Source organism: Annulohypoxylon truncatum (genome assembly GCF_022578515.1).
Source record: "Annulohypoxylon truncatum strain CBS 140777 unplaced genomic scaffold F4807scaffold_55, whole genome shotgun sequence".
Classification (NCBI taxonomy): Eukaryota; Fungi; Ascomycota; class Sordariomycetes; order Xylariales; family Hypoxylaceae; genus Annulohypoxylon; species Annulohypoxylon truncatum.
In genome coordinates this window covers 38,472-57,583 of record NW_025953841.1, presented here as the reverse complement: position 1 = coordinate 57,583, position 19,112 = coordinate 38,472, and the positions used below count along the sequence as shown (strand labels likewise).

At 48.5% G+C, this 19,112-nt stretch overlaps 9 protein-coding genes across 9 annotated transcripts; 8 read left to right on the top strand and 1 right to left on the bottom strand.

Annotated features, from left to right (window-relative positions):
- Positions 1-62: 62 nt before the first annotated feature.
- F4807DRAFT_454589 (amidohydrolase) lies at positions 63-1,415 on the top strand (the record flags this gene model as incomplete). The annotated part of the gene is made up of 1 exon (XM_048000595.1): positions 63-1,415. The coding sequence occupies one exon, from the start codon at positions 63-65 to the stop codon at positions 1,413-1,415; it is 1,353 nt and encodes a 450-aa protein (XP_047849058.1).
- A 294-nt stretch (positions 1,416-1,709) lies between these two features.
- Positions 1,710-3,190, top strand: F4807DRAFT_329010 (uncharacterized protein). Its single transcript, XM_047995246.1, has 3 exons — positions 1,710-2,185; positions 2,241-2,457; positions 2,529-3,190. The coding sequence occupies exons 1-3, from the start codon at positions 1,965-1,967 to the stop codon at positions 2,760-2,762; spliced, it is 672 nt and encodes a 223-aa protein (XP_047849057.1). The 5' UTR covers positions 1,710-1,964; the 3' UTR covers positions 2,763-3,190.
- F4807DRAFT_329035 (S-adenosyl-L-methionine-dependent methyltransferase) lies at positions 3,117-4,680 on the top strand. Its single transcript, XM_047995247.1, has one exon. It carries the CDS (start codon positions 3,619-3,621, stop codon positions 4,549-4,551), a length of 933 nt encoding a protein of 310 aa, XP_047849056.1. The 5' UTR covers positions 3,117-3,618; the 3' UTR covers positions 4,552-4,680.
- Positions 4,681-5,449: 769 nt separating this feature from the next.
- On the top strand, positions 5,450-6,949 carry F4807DRAFT_446751 (uncharacterized protein). The gene has a single exon (XM_047999840.1). It carries the CDS (start codon positions 5,508-5,510, stop codon positions 6,297-6,299), a length of 792 nt encoding a protein of 263 aa, XP_047849055.1. The 5' UTR covers positions 5,450-5,507; the 3' UTR covers positions 6,300-6,949.
- A 1,011-nt stretch (positions 6,950-7,960) lies between these two features.
- F4807DRAFT_328958 (glycosyltransferase family 4 protein) lies at positions 7,961-9,927 on the bottom strand. Its single transcript, XM_047995245.1, has 2 exons — positions 9,042-9,927; positions 7,961-8,990 (listed from the first exon to the last, which is right to left on the bottom strand). Exons 1-2 carry the CDS (start codon positions 9,521-9,523, stop codon positions 8,033-8,035), a joined length of 1,440 nt encoding a protein of 479 aa, XP_047849054.1. The 5' UTR covers positions 9,524-9,927; the 3' UTR covers positions 7,961-8,032.
- A 146-nt stretch (positions 9,928-10,073) lies between these two features.
- On the top strand, positions 10,074-12,698 carry F4807DRAFT_328947 (P-loop containing nucleoside triphosphate hydrolase protein). Its single transcript, XM_047995243.1, has one exon. It carries the CDS (start codon positions 10,115-10,117, stop codon positions 12,653-12,655), a length of 2,541 nt encoding a protein of 846 aa, XP_047849053.1. The 5' UTR covers positions 10,074-10,114; the 3' UTR covers positions 12,656-12,698.
- Positions 12,699-13,449: 751 nt separating this feature from the next.
- Positions 13,450-14,909, top strand: F4807DRAFT_328951 (uncharacterized protein). Its single transcript, XM_047995244.1, has one exon. It carries the CDS (start codon positions 13,939-13,941, stop codon positions 14,515-14,517), a length of 579 nt encoding a protein of 192 aa, XP_047849052.1. The 5' UTR covers positions 13,450-13,938; the 3' UTR covers positions 14,518-14,909.
- Positions 14,910-16,200: 1,291 nt separating this feature from the next.
- F4807DRAFT_446740 (EthD domain-containing protein) lies at positions 16,201-17,279 on the top strand. The gene has a single exon (XM_047999839.1). The coding sequence runs from the start codon at positions 16,708-16,710 to the stop codon at positions 17,080-17,082; it is 375 nt and encodes a 124-aa protein (XP_047849051.1). The 5' UTR covers positions 16,201-16,707; the 3' UTR covers positions 17,083-17,279.
- Positions 17,280-17,763: 484 nt separating this feature from the next.
- Positions 17,764-19,017, top strand: F4807DRAFT_446737 (uncharacterized protein). Its single transcript, XM_047999838.1, has one exon. The coding sequence runs from the start codon at positions 18,010-18,012 to the stop codon at positions 18,685-18,687; it is 678 nt and encodes a 225-aa protein (XP_047849050.1). The 5' UTR covers positions 17,764-18,009; the 3' UTR covers positions 18,688-19,017.
- The last annotated feature ends 95 nt before the right edge of the window (positions 19,018-19,112 follow it).

Here is a 19,112-nt window from a genome sequence, read left to right as displayed (position 1 = left end):
TGCCCGTCCGTAATCTGCAATTGGCGTGTAGTGGGATGGCAAATGTAACCACAAACGTCACAATGCGAAAAGAAACTATGCCGCAAACTACGAGCAAGGAGATCACGATTCTTACCTCTTCGCTCTTTGATTCCAAGAAGAAACAGTTCCTTAAAGACGTATCTCTCACAATTGACCCGAGTACTGGCTTAATCACCAAAGTTGCACAAACACCCTCATCCCTACTTAGACATGAAGAATTACCCCTATACACAATCGACCTCCGCGGCCTCACAGTCCTGCCGGGTCTAGTCGACGCGCACACCCACGTGTTCCTGCACCCGTACTCAGAAGTCTCCTCGCTGCACCAGATGCGCGATGAAAGCTTCGTCGAGCGGATCGTGCGGGCGACGAACCACGCGAAAGCCGCGCTGATGGCGGGGTACACGACCTACCGCGACCTCGGCACCGAAGGGCTCCGCGACGCGGACGTCGCGCTCAGGGACACCATCAACCGGGGCATCATCCCGGGGCCGCGGCTGCTCGTGGCGACCGAGTGCATCGCCTCGAGCGGCGGCTACGAGATCCGCCAGGAGAACGGGCTGCCGGGCGTCGGCACGAGCGTCCCGCGCATCTCGGACGCGGCGGACGGCGTGGCGGGCGTACGCGCCGCCGTGCGCAGGAGGCTCGGCGCGGGCGCCGACGTCGTCAAGTTCTACGCCGACTACCGCAAGCGCGCGCTGCGGTTCCCGCAGCCCGCGTGGCCGGGCGCGAGGCAGATCTGCTGCGCGCCGTCGGCCGACGTGTTCGACGGCCAGCGCAACCCGAACGTGCTCCTGTTCACGCAGGAGGAGATGGACGAGATGGTGGCCGAGGCGAGGCGCGAGGGGGCGCCGATCGCCGCGCACGCGCAGAGTCCGCGGGCCGTGGTCATGGCGGCGAAGGCGGGCGTGACGACGGTTGAGCATGGGTTCGTGCCGAGCGAGGAGGCGCTGCGGGCGATGAAGGAGAATGGGACGATTTTTGTGCCGACGTTGGCGGTTTTGCAGGTTTCACTCGGCGACGAGGGCCAGGCGATGAATGCTATCTTGGCTCATACGAAAGCGGCGTTTGACCGGGGCATCAAGCTTGCTACGGGAGGCGACACGGGGGCTTTTGCGCATGGTGAGAACGTGTTTGAGCTGGAGTTGATGGCGAGGGCGGGTATTCCCGTTCCTGTTATTTTACAAGCGGCAACGCTGCACGGATGGGAAGCCTGTGGTGGAGACCTTAGCGGCCGGAAGTTTGGAGCGTTGGAGGAGGGGTTTGCTGCGGATATAATCGCGGTAAAAGGAGATCCAGCTGAAGACCTTAGTGCGTTGAGGAAGGTCAGCTTTGTCATGAAGGATGGGGTCGTTTATAAGGATGACCACAACCATGCATCTAGAATTCAATAGATAAGTAAAGAGGCACACGAGCATTGGCTTGCTGCACTAGGTATACTGAGTCATATGAATGAAGCGGGCATATACGGCATTCTCATTCAATTAAAGCCTCGAGAATTTATTCCGGATGAAGAAATTCTGACAACTATTCCCAGCTACTAGGTAGTCAGCGCAGTTCAGCCGCCACGTGTAGGGCTAAGCTCCAGCGCATTAGATATCCCTATCTGCAGATAATTGTTAGCGGAAGGGATAATTAAACTTGCCCAGACATCCAGATGCTAAACTCTCCGAATAAATCTCATCGTTATCTTCGACATTCTCCCGTGCCCAGCGTTCCCTACACTTTTATGGTTGCCTTCAGTCCGGCATTACCAATTGAGCTGACTAAGTTTCAGCCTTAATTGACGTAGCATATGCATGCGCCTATTAGGTAGCACTGCAACGATTTGACGATATTGTGACAGTGCACGTATAAAAGGCCGATATTCCCCGTTTCTCCAAGACATGACGGAACTCCAACCATAAACTTCATATCCTACCTTCATTTAAAATAGTTTCAAGATGAAGATTATCGTCACAGGTTCTACCGGATTCGTTGGGGGTGAAGTAATCCGGCAAGCGATCGCCGACGAGAGGATCACGCACGTTTTTGCTCTAACCCGCAAGCCACTCGCTGGAGATTTCGCCAAGAATCCCAAGCTTACGGTCGTCGAACATCAAGACTACTCCACCTATCCACCTGAGCTTCTGGCACAGCTTGCAGGCGCAGAGGCTTGTATTTGGTAAGCCTCTCATAATCGACATATGGCTTTCAATAACAACTAATATTTTCTGAAGGACCCTTGGAGGTCGTGCGTACCAATTTCCGGATGTAGAAACAGCGAGGAAAGTGTCGGTAGACTACACTCTCGCTGCGGCGAAAGCCTTCATCGATGAGCTGGCGCCCAAGCTACCGGAGCCTCAAAAGTTCCGCTTTCTGTTCTGCAGCGGAAGGGGGGCTGAGTGGGATGAGAAGAAGAATATGAGAATGTTCGCCGACACTAGAAGAATTAAGGTGAGTGCTGCGCTTTCAACACGTTATGGCCCCCATTTTTGGACGATTACCTAATCACGATCTTGATTCAGGGACAAGTCGAGAAAGGCTTATGCGACCTTGCGGATGCCAATAAGGAAAGGTTCGAAACCTGGTCTGTGCGGCCTGGTGCAATAATGAAGAGGCATGCTGGTTTGGTGAACATACTCACTGCCAACACGTCTGGCTTCATTGGGGTAGACCATCTCGCCAAAGCCATGTTGACGATTGTCATCAATGGCCACAAGGATCGAATTATTGAGGCTGAAGAGCTGCTGAAGCTTTGAAGTACACAGGGAATGTGCTTTGGAAGTAGCGGATATTGTAATAATGGTAATGATATTTTTCGAACAATATACTCTTCTTAATGGAATAATGGATATAAATTACCTAATCTCAGGATCGTAACTATGTATGTATTATGTTACATAGCGGACCGAGCCCTCGGAGGGGCTGTTGAGGGCCGAATTCCGAATTCAACTCCGGGCTGAACTCCAACCTACTCTCCGGCAAACTAGACCCTTAACACTTACCTATCTCTCACGGCTCAAAACCGGGGTCCTCAGATAGGAGTACGTACTTGTCAACTCAGGGGTTCAGGGGTCGGGGTTAAATGTTTCTGTGATGACTAATCCGGGACTCAAACTAAAGAAAATGCAGGCAGAACTCGCTTTAGACTAAGTTAATCCTTTTTCGACCAAATACCGGATCTGAGTAGTAAGGAAGCCAGATATGATGCAATATGACGCCTTCAGTGAGCGAACATTTTATTTAATAAGGTGTTGACGCACCGAAATGATCAGCGCCGGTAACAATCGGTAACAATCGCACCTATGTCCCTAGTTTATTGAATCCCGCTATAAGTCCTATATGTAAGACCGCGTGGCAGTGGCAGGGCATTCCCATTGTGAAAACTCCTGGGGAAAGCCCAAGCTGATACCTAGGTATCGTATCGTCAGAGTTTCCGAGTCACAGCCACAACCGTAGGTGGGTCGAATTCGCCGACGGAAGATATAAAAACTTTCCGAGTCCCGTTTGTAGCACTTGTTTAATTTTATTTAAAGCGAGCTCAAGGTATCATATAGGACGACCTAGCGAGATTGCAAGCTGTATTCTACGATCGCCAATTCTACATCCGCCGTTATGTCAGAGAAAACCTTCAAAGCATACAAGCACGAACAAGGCACTGCTTATGCCCAGGTTCGGCCTGTCTACGACAAAGATTTCTACCAGTTCATTGTCGACAGCCACACTTCAACCGGCGGCAAGCTTGACATCGTTCTTGATGTTGGCTCCGGCCCCGGAGTTGCTGCACGTGGTCTTGCACCGCACTTTGCTCATGTCATCGGCATCGATGCCTCGGAAGGCATGATCAGCGCAGCTCGCTCGATTGGGGGTCTCACGTCCATTTCTGAGCCTATCCGTTACGAGATTTCTGGCGCAGAAGAGCTCGGGTCTAACTTGGACCCACCTATTCCGGATGCCGGTGTTGATTTAATCACAGCCGCTACGGCCGCGCACTGGTTTGACATGTCCAGATTCTGGCCACGCGCGGCCCAAGTGCTTAAACCCGGCGGGTCTGTTGCGCTCTGGTCCCTCTCATCAGTGCAAATTCTTCCAGCCACCCCAAACCACGAGGCAATACAGGCAGCCTTGGAAAATTTCAGGTCACAAGAACTCCGGCCGTACCTAGAGAGGGGTAACATACTCGCTAGGGATCTGTATGTTGATCTTCCCCTCCCATGGACTCTGGAACACCCCGTTTCGGACTTCGACCAAAGCACTTTCGTCCGTAAAGAATGGAAGGATGAAGGACCGAATAGCGACCCCGACCCTATTGGTCTAGGCACACAAACTGTGAACTTGGAGCAATTCGAAAAGCGATTTGAAACCTCGAGTCCGGTGACTCGTTGGCGCGAGGCGCACCCAGATGCTGTTGGAACGGAACGTGATGTGGTGAAACTGCTCAGTCGAGAGGTGGCACGCCTCCTGCACGAAGCGGGTGTTGAGAAGGGAAAGGAGCAGATTACGGGACGTGTGCGATCGGTACTCTTGATGGTGAAGAAGAAGGCGTGATTCATTTAGAGGCCTGAAGATTATAAGCTTAATGTACCTTTTACTTAGCTAACTTAAGATAGATAGAAACGCAGCTATGTAGTAGATCTAATGTAGGGCCGGGTTTGATCTAAATCAAGTCATCTAGACGTAATAACCTATGTCAGTATGACTAAGTGATGCTTGAAAAAACGAGAGGGATAAACTCCTACATTAAGGCCGTTAGGTTCAAGCCCTGACTTCCCTCTAAGGGCTCTGTCTACCGGATATGCACACGAAGCCTCCTATTCTAACGCGCGGGAAGTATATATGCGAAACCGTGAATAAATTATATTCCACACACTTCAGAAGTGGTGATACGACAGCTAATTCCTCTCAAGACAAACGATCAACTCTAATGCATATAAATTCTTATATTTCTGCGGGGCAGATATAAGAGGCGTAGTTCACATCGTAACAAGCTAAGTAAACGTTGTAAAAGCCGTGATGGAGTGGTAATGATGCGGTATCTAAAAACCTAATAATTAATTTCGACTTGAGCAAGGGTCGTCGAACCAACACGAAAGTTTGGATTGTCTACGGCGGTGGAATATCTATCCTTTTGTAGTAGGTAACGGTATCTCGTATGAGAATAGAAAAATCCGCAATCCTGCATCCCGTCTCCGCAATAGGGAGTTGGCTAAGGCTAAGTAAACAAGCGCTCGACCCATCTCGGGCCCGTAGCGTCGGTTCGCTAAGTCGCGACGCCAGATTCCAGGATCCCGCCAACGTGGTAATCAGATATACGCCAAGCGTACAGGGGGACGCAATTCGACCGGCCCAGGCTAATTCGTTTACTGTTGCTACGTTACACAGCCGCGCAATCCTGTTCTGGAGATTTGAAGGATTTAATTTATACCTATATCGGGAAATTAGTCGCCAACAGTCCTGCCGGCGTGATCTGGTGTCTCGGAAAGAAATACGCGTGACGTCCCACGATGGTAGAGTATTTAATTCCCGGACTACTTCAATCACAGCTCTCCTTCTTCCGAGACCTTCCTTCTTTCTTCGGTAGTTTCATTTTGTCGCAGAAAGCGGAAGTCGTCAAGTCAAAAATGAAGTTCTTCGGGTCTCTGCTCACCGTGGCCGGCGCCGTAAGCGCCATCAGCGTGCCGTCCATGACGGTGCCGGCGTGCTCGACCGGGAAGGGAAGCGTTTCATACGACAAGTCCGTGCCTGACAAGGCCGACTTCCCCAAAACGCAAGTTGATCTCTGCTACGACGACGCCTCAATTCATATCACTTTCACGGCATTTAATGAGACAAACTATTACTTCAACAGCAGCCAGACGACTAACGACGCCATTTGGGAGTACGAGGTTATGGAGGGTTTCTTGTATCGCGGGACCAACGACCCGCAGACGTACCTGGAATTCGAGGTGAACCCGAACAACGTCACTTTCCAGGCGTGGATATTCAACAAATCAAAAGTGCGCGCTGCAAGCGCGCCGTTGGACACCTCCTATCTGACTCAGCCCCTGGTCGACGGTCTAACAGCAGAAACGACCCTCGACAAGGAGGCGCAGACATGGGTGTCATCCGCCACGATTCCCCTAGGACTTTTCAACGTCGACGACGGCCAGGCAGCGGGCACAGAGTGGCGGATGAACTTCTTCCGCACTGTCGTGTCGCCAGATACGTACCCGGACCAGCTCCTCGGCGCGTGGAACCCGACGAACGAGTCCAATTTCCACATGACGCCTTTCTTCGGCCAAGTCTCTTTCATTTAACGGAGCGACTAACTGGCTAGCAGTTGTTTCCAACCTCTACAGGTTGGCGCATACTAAATAATATATTAATTTCGACTTGCGTTGAAACTAACGTCCCTCAACATTGACTCAAACTGTATTAAAGATAAAATGCTCTAAGTATATCGGGTATATGAAAGATATGGCTGGTTCGTAGCACAGGAAAAGGCGTTCCGGGCCAATTTATGCGAGACGCGACTCTGTAAATTCATTGGCCTTCACCCGCGGTGCTACTTAGCGGGCCGTTTGGAATCCTCCCGTGAAAATAATGCATTGCCCTATCGCTTAAGGTGTAAGGCGAATTTGTGTAGTTAGCATTAGTAGATTTTTCAGACTTTTATATTGAAATGTTGGTTTTATTGTATTGTAATACAGCTCGTATATTGATCTTCCCTACCATTATATAGCTACGTTGTCGCCTTTGACGAAGCTGAGACGTTAAGTTCATCTAGGTAATTATGCATTAGTAACACGGTACGTCTGCAAATAGGAGAGTTCAAACTTGAGGTGAAGCATCCTCAGATACATCAGCATTAAACAATCAGTTGAGGGATGTACAATCCGCTCATCATGTATATGATTATCTAAATCAATGTTCATCACAGGAAATAATAGCAAAAAGCAAAATAACGTGGTAACGAACCTTGAGCATATGAATGACTAATCTATTAACAGATGAGCCAACCTATAAGAAGCACATATCAAGTTGATCCTTTTGAGAAATGCTGAAAATTAACTTAATGTTGTTGCAGATGTTCCATAGTTGACATTGATGTTGAACGTTTAAGTTCGAAGGTGAAGTTCAAAGTGAAGAATTTGTCTCTGTACCTTTGGTGGGGCATAAGATCGTCGCTCACCACGTGATTGAATTGAAAGCTCCTGCAGCTGCTGAGCTGCTACTTGCCAGCTGCAAAAGCTGAGTAATGATCGCGTTATCCGGGTATGACGATCAACCTAACTTCCCTAGACAACGCCGTCTTCCCGGCCGGTTCTTCCCGTTTTTAGCGATTGACGATTCTGCGTATGATTCTAAGAATCCGGCCTGGATCTTGCGCCAAGGCTGGCGGTCTAGATTGATCAGCTTGGCGCGAAGCATACCAAATACATCCGTCCAGAATCTCTTGCAATTCCTGCTGCCCGTAGAAGGTGCCTAATAGGTTTTGTGTTTCTTAATATAGGACGAGACACTCATCCGGTTAAGTTCGAGCTGAGAACGAATCTTACTGCTTGCTGGCGCTCTCCTAACTGTTTAGTCAAGAAAAAGGAAAATGTGGTTTCATAAGGGGTTGGCCAGTACCTTGACGTCTCTTCAACTAAAATAGTCAGCGGATACGTTTAAACACGAAGGGCGCCACAATGAGAGGCCGTGGATCACAAAGTAAAATATTCCAGAACACTGATAATTCGGAAATGCAAGAGGCCACATACCTAGGTAACTACGAATGGAACTTAGAAATTTTGCATTTGGAACCTCTGATATCCATAGCATCCTATATGGAGACGAGATTCAAATCATGTAACTTCATGGCGGGGCATGAGTTCCTTACACGTATTCAGGTCTTTACTCAGTAGTATTTGTTACGTCTAATAAAACGTATTTCCGCAATGAGACCTGTGATCTATTCTAATTTATATATTCATATCACTCGCTATGGCGCTGCCCAATTCAGACGCTCCTCAAACCCATACGCTCATAAACCCATTCCAAATCTAACTTAGTCATCATCATCCCCGGCAAAATGCTTCCTCGGCCAATCCCTCGCGATGTCAATCTGATCCCTGGGCCAGTACCACTCGCAAAACACAAAGATCAGGTAGTCAATAATAACACACAAACAGAACAACTTGCCAGCCCAGACACCGCAGCCATAGTACCTCTTCAACCGATCGATGAGCGCAAAATTGCGACCGCGCGTGGCATGCCAGTGCGGATCGTGGCCGACGTCGAAGCCGTAGAACTCAGCTTCGCCGATATCGCCCGAGATGCCGCGGTAGACGCGCTCGGTGCGCTTGGCCACGTTGGTCCAGGAGTACATGGCCTTGACCTGTTCGTGGAACTTCTCCGTGCGGACCTTATTCGCGCGGAGCGCCGCGATTGCTCTCCCCGTAGCCGCCACCAGGTCGTCTTCCTCGGGCTTCGCAAATACCGTCATGTGCGAGGGGAGAACTTCGGGGATGCCGCCTACGGCCGTGCATACGACGTATAGTCCACAGCTGGCGGCTTCGACAATGACGGTGCCGAATGCTTCTGTCAGGCTGGGATGCAGGTATATGTGTCCTTTGACCATCACATCTCGCACGTTTTCGTGCCGGACTGGTCCTAGCATTTCGATTTTGTCTTGGAGGACGTTTTGCTCGATCATCTGTTCCAGTTCGATTGCCTTGGGTCCCGAACCGGCGATGATGAATCGAGTGTTTGGATGGTTTTCGAGAATTCGCGGGATGGCCGCTGTGAGTAGGTCTGTTCCCTTGTTATAGAAGAGACGGCTAATAACCACGATTGTCAAGGTATCGTTTGGCCCGAGGGGATGCGCAGGTAGCGGGTGCTGGACGTATGTCATGTTACTCGGATCCGGGCGGGGAAGAGGCTTGAAGTTCTCCGAAACGACAGCATTAGGGATGACAGAGACCATGAGAGGATCTAACGCTGCTCTTAAGACCGTATTTTCTTTGCTTTAACTGTGTAAGTGCGGAGCTTCATATGAAGGAGGTAATATAACACACCATGTATTACTGACGCATATAACATGATCTACGTCGCTGAGCGTGAACTTCAATAGCTTGTTAGTTAAGATGCTTGCCGCATCAGCGAAACCAAATAGCGAGTGGTCTGTGAAGACAGTCCTCAGTCCCATGGTTCTGGCGTGCAGCATAGCCTCCTGACAGAGACTGCTCAAACTAGCATGGCCATGGACAATCTCGATTCGTTCCCGAAGTATGATATTGCGGAAAAGGGGAAAGAAGGAGAAGACAGTCGGAAAGGTGGCAGATCGATATATGACAGCGAATGGGACATGGAAGACCTTGATGCCGTTGGTCAGGTAGCGAACTCCCTTCCGGTCCTCATAAGCATGGGTGATCACAATGACCTTGTGTCCTCGGTCGACTAGCTTGGTAGCAAGTTGGTAGATGTGACTCTCGATTCCACCTGGTTGGGGAAAGAAGAAGTCGCTAACCATAGCGATATTATACGTTCGGTGCGGCATCGTGTTGGGTGATGAGCGCAGTTTTCGGGCAAAATTCGAGTCATATTCAAAAATGGGAAAAAGCGTCCACGGTGGGGTATAAATGATGGAATTGGGCTCGGTTGCCCGTCGTTTACAGTTTCGTTGCTATAATAGCAGACGACGGTCAAGGCGCGATGATTAATGTATGAATAGGGGCGTTAAGCGCAAGCGTGTTCTAGTGGAACGACTAGAAACCATGAGAGTTGTCATTGGTGCTTAGCAAGGAATGGCATTATGTTGAATAAATTCGTTCGTCGCGTTCGTAAGCCAATTCAAGGCTATAACTAGGTCTCGCGTAGCTATACGAGAAATAAGAGGCTTCATTAAGTCAGATGATTCATCTCAATTCATGTTGTCGCATTGGATGATGTTAATGATTGAGTGTCTGAAGGCGATTTAAAGTTGCATGAACAGCCAGTGTTACGTACCAGATTATCGATAGCACGATTGATAAGAGATAAGGACTAATAGGGAAGGCGGTCAATTTCATGTGGCGGCAGAATCTTTTTAGAAAACCAAAGCTCCTGCGCCATCTAAACTTTACATCGTCAAGCCTCACTAATTGCGACAATGTATGCGCGATACGTGCCACCTCCAAAAGGGGCTACGAAGGACCCGGAGCCCCAAAACGCCGTAGAATCAACATCAACCCTCCCCGTCAACTCTCAACCTACCGCTTATGCCAGATACATTCCACCCATAAAACCGACCAATGTCCAATCCAATCATCATCCACCATCTCATCATGTCCATTTTGATGAAGATGATGATAATAATGAACCACCAGCTAAGAAGGCCAGATTAGCGGAGGGAAATGATGCCTCCCAGAAGTTGAAAACGAAGTCTAAAAAGTCTAAGGAATTTAAGAAAGAAACGGAATCTAAGGCTGAGGAGTTAGATGAAGTAAGCGATGAGAAGGTCACTCAAGATGCGTCAGTGAACAATGATATTTCCGTGGAATCAGACCTCCCGGAACAGGAAGTGGTACAGGAATCGGCGCCAGAGAGCTCTCCCGAATTGATTGATAAGGTTAAGAAAGAAAGGAAGAGCAAAAAGAAAGCAAAGAAGAAGAGTGAACCTGCAGCGCCGGATGATGTTGAAAATGAAATCCCAGTACGACATCGATCTGTGCTTGAAAAAGCCGCAAAATCCATACGAGCTCCTGAGCCGCAACCTGAAACAGAGCAACGGGAGGATGCGGAAATGAGAGATGTATTCAACGGCGACGATGCCATAAACACTAAACCTGACGGTGCTATGAACTTAGATGAAGTACCAGAAGTTCATGGCCTCCAGCCATTACCTCAACCTAAACCGATCATCCCCGATGAGACCAAACCGGCTTATGAAACTTTGCCTCCCTGGCTGGCAAAGCCAATCCGTGTCTCCCCACACTCTACTGCGCCGTTTACCCAATTTGGGCTCTCTCCAGACCTAGGAATTACCCCTGAAGTGGCCGAAAAGTTGGCTTCTAACGGATACAAGCAAGCATTTGCCATACAAACCGCAGTCATACCCCTCCTTCTCCCTCACCACGACAAGACAATGCATGGAGACGTTCTAGTATCGGCTGCGACGGGTTCAGGGAAAACTCTAGCTTACACTCTTCCCATAATAAGAGATCTTAGCCAAGGTAATCGCCATCTAACAAGATTACGAGCAGTAATCGTTCTCCCAACTCGCGAACTTGTTAGGCAAGTCCAGCAAGTATGCGAGCAATGCGCAGGGGTCTTTTCCCTAGATGGCTCAAAAAGAAGAGTTCGAATTGGAATTGCAATGGGGAGTCAGTCGCTAGACAAAGAACAGGCTACCCTCGTTGAAAGGGAGGAGAAATATGACCCCGAAGCTTACGCTAGACGTAAAAAACGTCTGGCTTCTGAGAGTGGGTATGGTTCGGGAGAGGACAGCGACGAGGGTTACAACACTGAAGATGAAGAAAAAGCAGCTATCCAAAAAAGGGAGGACGATATCCCAACTCTGCCAGACCACGTAATATCCTACAATTCCAAGGTGGATATACTTATTTGCACGCCCGGGAGGCTTGTGGATCATATCAAAAGCACCCTCGGATTTTCACTAGATTTTGTTCGGTGGCTCGTTGTCGATGAGGCCGATAAACTACTAGGCCAGAACTTCCAACAGTGGCTGGATGTAGTTATGCCCCGGTTGCAGTCCGATAGTATGCGTTCTCGAAACCACAAGCAGTCCAACTTGTCAGGAGTTCGAAAGGTCGTCCTTAGTGCTACGATGACAAAGGACCTCGATCGTCTGGAAGGGCTGAAGCTTCGCTGGCCAAAACTAATTATGCTCGAAGGATCTGGAACCGTTGATGAGCCGGAGCCCACACTAAGCAAGGCTGAACTTGCGCTCCCCGAGTTACTCGAAGAAGCTGCCCTTAAAGTTAGCGACCCTAACTTGAAACCACTGTTCCTTCTAGACTTGCTACAAAGCAACCACATACTGGGGAAGCTGAGTTCCAAATACAGACAAGGCCTATCCGATGATGAGACTTCGTCGTCTGATTCTGATACAGAGTCGGACTCAGAGGTAGAAGCATTCAAGCCATCCGGAGCCACAGTTGCAAGAAAGGAGTTGCCCAGCGTCTTGATCTTCACGAAGTCAAATGAAACAGCTCTACGTTTATCGCGTCTTCTATCGCTACTTTCGTCAGCCCTAGGTAACATTACCGGTACGCTCACCTCTACGACACAGTATGCGACTCGAAGACGTACCATTCAATCATTCCTAGCCGGGAAATTACGAATCCTGGTAGCATCTGATCTTGTTGCTCGCGGCATAGATCTACCATCACTAGACCATGTTATCAACTATGATGTCCCGTCAAGCGTAGCTTCATATGTTCATCGAGTAGGTCGTACTGCCCGAGCTGGGAAGAAAGGGAAGGCTTGGACACTTTTTACAAATCGAGAGGCAAGATGGTTCTGGAACGAAGTAGCCAGCGAGACCGCCATTCAGAGGAACGGAAACGTGGAACGCATAAGGGTTACCGAAGAGAAGGAGGACGAATTTGATAAGAAGGTAGCTGCATACGAGTCGGCGCTCGCAAAGTTAGGAGAAGAAGCAAGTGAATCGAGACACCATGCGCGATAACTCCAAGGGATACCCGTTGCCAGCCTGAAGGAGTTAATGAATAAAATTAGTTTGATATATACAAGGTTGGTTGTTAACCATGATGCTTAGAGACCCCAATCCCACACCTCCGCCTTCCAACACTTTAATGCCTTTTGACCTATCACATCTGGTCCAACAACCGCAACCTCCGAGCCGCTGACAGCGGTGAGGGGTTTCCATTGTGTGGTATAAAAGCGAATAGCGACGAATTCTACCAGATGTTGTCTTACAAAAAGAGTTGCCGAAATACGAACAGGCGTCTTACTATTTACGTAAGACCTCATCTGCTTACATACCAGTCTACCAGCGCCTAAGCAGACTAGGCAATTGAATACGATATTCTTCAAGACTATATGTACGCATATTTCAGCTGCCAATTGCTTTTACCATCAACATATGTGCAGTAACACCATATTCGGCCTAATAGCCACGCCTCCTTCTGCTACCATACCACTGTCAATCGAAGCCGGTGAAGCGCAAAAAACATCACCAAAAATACTTTAACAGCCACTTCCCAGGCAGCCCTTTCGCATAATGATGCCTCCCGACTGGTGCCAGCAACGCACATGATCGAATTTTGATCCTCTGGCATGATGTTAGTAGGGCTTGGCAGATCCGGACGGCTTACCATGCCGATGGTGTTGAGGCTGAGAGAAAGTTCAAGACGCATGGCTTACATTCTTAGCTTAAGGGAGTATTAAGATATAGGCTATCGATATCATCCTTCATCGAGTTATCATTGGTGAGAACAACGTGTGTCGTGCTCTGGATAAAAACTGCGCCGGTCAGCCGGTGTCCGTTAGCTCACCATCAGGCTATCTCAAGCCTCATCTGTGGCAGTGCTGATCAAATTCTCTCCCTTAGCTCCTTGGTGTCGCTTTTTCAGAGCTAACGGTCTAGATCGAATTCAACCGGCGGTGTTAGGCGTCCAATGAGATAGACGAAAATTTCCATTGTTAGTGTCAGCAACTAAGACCTCAAGAGCGTAAGCCGAAAGCTGGGAAAGCTTGTGAGTAAAAATAGAACCAATCCGGGGATACCTCCAAATCCCTAGGACCGACTACTATGAGATGAGATGCGAGTGTCGAACCTCGTACGAATAAGTATATAATATGGCTTCTCGTCGTCGAAAAGGGGGAACATCCTCGTCACTAAAATCTGAATACCAACAACTCCAGCAACATTAGCAAACCCAATACTTCCGTAGTCCACAATATCAAGCCTTAAAGCTCAACGCATAATCTCAACCCCAATCATTCAAAATGAAGTACACCACTGCCGCCCTCTGCCTCATCTCGGCTACCATCTCCCTCGCCGCCCCAACCACCAAGCGCGATGCCTTCGCTGGATTCATCGTTCCCAGCGTCCTCAAGATCCATAACGTGAACAACAATGTCAACACGCCCTCAGTCCACACCTCCACCATCCGCGCCGCCAACGGCGTCGAGACCAGCACCCTGTACCAAATCCCGATCCCGTCCTCGCTACAGGGCAAGACGTGCGCGCTGGTCATCCACGCCACGTCCGCCGACCAGATCGAAGGCACGCAGGAGCTCGACATCTTCAACAACCTGTTCGCGGACCTGAACAACCTGCCGACGGGCAACCAGCGCAACGAGCAGCTCGCGCGCGTCAAGTTCGACGCCGCCACCGGGTTCTTCGACTTCGACACCGTCGGCTTCGCGAACCCTAAAATCCAGAGCTTCCCGTGCCCCGCCGGCAACACGCTGAAGTGGGAGAGCGTGGCGGTGGGCTCGTACGACGTGGATGTTATCGCGCAGGACTTTGCCAATGTGGTGGGGCCTAACGCGCCGAATGGGTTGAGCGTTGGGTACTACTAGATGTTTGTCTAGGTGGTTTGACTTAGGGGCTTTGGGGTATGGAGTTTGGGGATACGTGGGCCTTCGATTCTCTCGTTTATATTGCATTGGCATTGTGGCATCTGGGTGGAATGGTGTAGGTTATACGGACACTCCTTAGGTTAAGTGAAAATAGCATAATGTTGAATTGCTTTTACCCCTGTAACTCGTCTTGCCCCTTTTCTGATTTGGTGCGGGGCCTTGACTATATATCTTGGTAGGCACTATGTTTCGGAAACTTTTATCGTTGAATATAGTTCATAATCGAAAAAGTAACAATGATTCTTAGGTAGTTGATACATTAGGTATTTTTTGAACTATCTGAAGAGTTATGTTAGGTAAGTTACAAGTTGGCTGATATGTTAAGGGGTTAGTGGGATTAGGTAAATGCGTAGTATGAGAAGTCCGAATAGAGTTATCGAATGGCTCCGTAACTGCATATGACTATCACCCCCTTGTTGACTTGTAGTTCCACTTTTTACAAATATTCATATTGATCTGCAAGATGTAGGTTGATAACGTTAAATCTCAGTGTTATGCCGTTGACCCATTTGGCTCCATGCATGTCACTATACCCACCAACCCACTATGAAGGCTAGATCTTATCAATCTTGCAAATTCTCCGAATCCCTTGGTTATACAACGTAGTAAAGCACTGGGCGACTCAACATCCTACTAAGATCCATTTCCTTTTCTAAAGAAATGAACTGCTAAGTTAGATATTCTACACCAGAGAAGTCAAAGCTCTAGCAATGAGATCGATTGTAAGCACCGCCATACTACTCCGGCCATTGCGTCCGACCTGGTTGTTGATCGTTAATGCATTAGAGTCTCGTGGTGGTCTATATGCCTTGCCAAGTGAGGGCATCATTAGACATAAGACCACTCCTTATGTATACTGACTGGGTACGCGAGCACTGTAAATCCTGCATAGAAGAAGGGTGTGTAAGGGAGCTACCTAATGATGAGATTTCTTCTGGAGGCGGGGGGCTCGGAGATTGGATCTGTTTCTCAAATACTTAAATACCTAGGTAAACTCACATTAGAAGAACCCTATCTCTAATATAGCAGATTTATCTACCTAGATCAGACTTCTTCTATTTGTAGCCATTGAGTATTGTCAAATTTGGTAGACTAGTTAGGTCCTCGGCGCTCCTCCATATCCATCCGCGTAGTCTCCATAAATAAGGGGAGCGGCTACCTTACAAAGACGACATGACTCTAAGGCGTTGTCGTGATGATTATATTCCTTTCACTAAAATGGCATGTTGATAAGTTGATAAACACAATAGAACGCTTCCATCACACCGCCCATAGGAAGTGGCAGTCATGGTCGCCGAGGACCGAGGCTTCGATGTGCGCATCCGTCTCTAGGTTACTCGATGCGGTGATGATCTGCAAAGGCGTTAGAATGCTCTATACGGAAATGCTTTACACACACAAATTCCTATACGGCAGCCCGCGAAGCTCTCATAATACCAAGAGATGCTAATACTACCATGATGAACCCATAATCCTCTGACCGCTTCTTTGAAACATTGAATTGAAGAGTTTCAAGCCCGGTCGAGTTAGATTGAGAGCGAATGTAGTAATTGCCTCGGCAGCTATGTTCTTGGATACATATGTAGGTATGTAAGCTTACATGTATCTTGAAGGATTTTACCGCTATGCACGAAAGAAGTTGAACCAATCAAACAATCGGGTGGAAGGCAATGATACATCCTTTCTTACCTAATTAGGTATTTCGTAAGCCCGGCCTAACATCGCAACATTTCTTACGCCGCAAGCCAATTCATGCGGTTCAAAACATTACCTATTTCGTCTCGAAACGATGGGTCCGGCTATTCATGCGATTCACAAACATTGCCTATTCTGTCTCTACGCTATGGGCCGAGTTAGGCAAGACAATTAGGTGATTATACGTGACTATCAATCCTCGTCGATGTCGTCGACGGTAGCGAGTGCGAGTGATGGTACGATTCGGGGGCTAGATGCCGTTCTGTATTGAGTCTGCTGGAAACTGCTCGAGTATTAATATAGTCTCCTCCGGACTCATCTTCAGGACTTTATCTCAGCATCATCATCATCTCATCTCACGACATTCTACCAATCTCAGAACAAACTATCAGAACTCTATCACCAACTCTAAATCCTTCTCGATCCAAATTCAAGATGCCTTTCTCCGTTCTCTTCCTCGCCACCCGCAAGGCCGGTACCACACCCGAGGCCTTCAAGGACCACTACGAGAACACCCACATCCCTCTCCTAAAGGCGGCTGCCGGCGCCGCCTTCCCCCAGACCCACACCCGCCACTACATCCACCGTGCCGAGGGTCAGGCTCACGTCCTGCTCGGAACTCAGGGTGACTTCGACTACGACGTCGTCGTCGAACTCAGCTTCCCCGACCAGGCCGCCTTCCAGGCCTACGCCGCCGCCACCCACTCCGGCGACGCCCAGGCCAAGATCTCCGCCGACGAGGAGTCGTTCATTGACCGCTCCAAGTCGCGTGCCGTCATCCTCGGCAGCACCGAAGTCACCAAGGCATAAGGGGCTGCTGCTTCATCATTCGCTACGCCCTGATGGATGGACCTACCGCATCCGCTCTTCTCTTGTAGAGTCTTATTTCGTAGGATGGCATCTATTCGAGTAACGAGATTATGTGGACGACTTTGGATGGGCGGGAGAATTCACTTGAAGACACGATGTTTTTAGCTGGAAAGTCTGAATGAAAAAGTTTTGATCCATTTCTATAAGTCTATTCTTAGTGACTGCTTCTCATGTGATTTACTCGCTTTAATTTCAGCCATGTTCTGTAGTGGACAATGAAAAGGTCAGCATGGCTTACATAAGACTAGACCAAAGACCTTCGCAACTCATTCAGAACCAGAAATTAGCATGATCGTGCCTGATTGGACGTCCTTAAGAAACTGATGTGATACTAATTACCAAGTAGAATTGCGTCTTTTATATTACCGAAATTATTGGCTTTATTTCGCGAGCCTTTACACACGCGAAAGGCGTTGCATAGCAAATGACAACAAACGTTTTTACAACACTGTTCTGACATACATAAAAGTATATTAGCTCTTTGTCAGGCGCTGATAGTGAAAGGTGAGATAGCAGCACCCTAGTAGCATTTCTGGTAATCTTTGAGACGAATATAAAAGGGGTTAAAGGCCCCAAGGAGTCTTAGGAGAAGGTCAGGCGTCAGTAGCCATTCAACTATCACTACCTATAAGCGAGTCTACAGCAAGCTACACGCTACTATCTTTCAGTCTGTGTCATTGTCTCCAACTACAGGCCGCACACCGACACCCTGGGGATTTCGACGTAGCATAGGTAGGCATCCATGAATCTCTTGAAGATCATTGCTTCCCAGTATTCTAACTGTGGGGCTTGCAGCTATTTAACTCATCTATCTAGTGGTATTTATTGAAGCTACAGGTCCAGTCCTACTTATAGTGTCTCCATGAGATGGAAGGATCACCAAACACACTATTTATATATCCCACTGTTCCATCGGGGGAGGAAGACCCACGAGTACGCATCAATGTTATGATCAACATATTCAACGCCGGTCTACCAACCAAAGGGCAGAATGGAGGAGTTGACAAAGGCTTATTCCATGAGATCATGACAGCTTGCTATCTGGTCAAGAACTATAAGATTAACCATGGAAAGGAGATTTCTCGCCCTCTGACTCCGGCTGAGAGAGGCCTCCAGAAAGGCGACGCCCAAATGATCTTGGTACCCCTGAAGGACGGCGGCAACAGAGAGCTGGACATGGTCTATGTGGAAGATGGAAGACCCTATATTGTCGAGGCCAAGAACAAGAAAACTGCTGATCACAGACAGCTGGAAGCTAACGTGCAATTAGCACGGACACTCGGCGGTGGAGTTGTCTATGCCCTCACCCAGAAAAGTAGCCAAGAAGAGGCTATCAAGACGGCATATGACAAACTACCTGATCAGGCAAATCTTCCACCCTTGGAAATCATTCAGATTTCTGAAAAGCTTACCGACATATACTCTGGCGAGCGACCACAGTCATTGAAACCAATTCCCACACTTGCAAAGATTTGGGAGAACATATCGAGGCACGAAGGGCTTCTAGAGTTTGACTCCATGGATGAGGAAGGTGATTGGTGGTGAAATGTGGCAGGGTAGCTTCCCTACACATGTATGTTAGCATCCATGGATGACTTGCATACCTGACAGAACTGAGACCTTGGCAAATTGTTAAGAAGGGAAGATGCCATCGCGACCGTCCGACCTGAAATTGACAAATAAAAAGTGTGCATTTCATGTTTACCGGCATAATGACTTTAGTCTTGCAGAGCCTTTAAATGAACTAGAGCCAATACACTTATTGTTACACAGCGGTACTCTGATCTGCAATGTCTATTGAATGGGAGATAAAAGAATATGTGACATCGAGCCAATTAAAAGGGTAGGATATGCGACTGACTGACTCACTTCTCATCACGGAAACGCGACTATCTATGACTCGTACGTGGCTTGTTCGCGGACTTTTCGCGATAATTTGGTGTATTGGAACTTTCCGATGCAACCACTTG

What these genes read in the sequence shown, in the direction of transcription:
- F4807DRAFT_329010 (XM_047995246.1), top strand. Translation starts at nt 1,965, where the DNA reads ATGAAGATTATCGTCACAGGTTCTACCGGATTCGTTGGGGGTGAAGTA. An exon ending in GGCGCAGAGGCTTGTATTTG is followed by an intron (nt 2,186 to 2,240) that starts GTAAGCCTCTCA and finishes TATTTTCTGAAG; the next exon opens with GACCCTTGGAGGTCGTGCGT. An exon ending in CCGACACTAGAAGAATTAAG is followed by an intron (nt 2,458 to 2,528) that starts GTGAGTGCTGCG and finishes ATCTTGATTCAG; the next exon opens with GGACAAGTCGAGAAAGGCTT.
- F4807DRAFT_329035 (XM_047995247.1), top strand. Translation starts at nt 3,619, where the DNA reads ATGTCAGAGAAAACCTTCAAAGCATACAAGCACGAACAAGGCACTGCT.
- F4807DRAFT_446751 (XM_047999840.1), top strand. Translation starts at nt 5,508, where the DNA reads ATGGTAGAGTATTTAATTCCCGGACTACTTCAATCACAGCTCTCCTTC.
- F4807DRAFT_328958 (XM_047995245.1), bottom strand. Translation starts at nt 9,523, where the DNA reads ATGCCGCACCGAACGTATAATATCGCTATGGTTAGCGACTTCTTCTTT. An exon ending in ATATGCGTCAGTAATACATG is followed by an intron (nt 8,991 to 9,041) that starts GTGTGTTATATT and finishes ACACAGTTAAAG; the next exon opens with CAAAGAAAATACGGTCTTAA.
- F4807DRAFT_328947 (XM_047995243.1), top strand. Translation starts at nt 10,115, where the DNA reads ATGTATGCGCGATACGTGCCACCTCCAAAAGGGGCTACGAAGGACCCG.
- F4807DRAFT_328951 (XM_047995244.1), top strand. Translation starts at nt 13,939, where the DNA reads ATGAAGTACACCACTGCCGCCCTCTGCCTCATCTCGGCTACCATCTCC.
- F4807DRAFT_446740 (XM_047999839.1), top strand. Translation starts at nt 16,708, where the DNA reads ATGCCTTTCTCCGTTCTCTTCCTCGCCACCCGCAAGGCCGGTACCACA.
- F4807DRAFT_446737 (XM_047999838.1), top strand. Translation starts at nt 18,010, where the DNA reads ATGGAAGGATCACCAAACACACTATTTATATATCCCACTGTTCCATCG.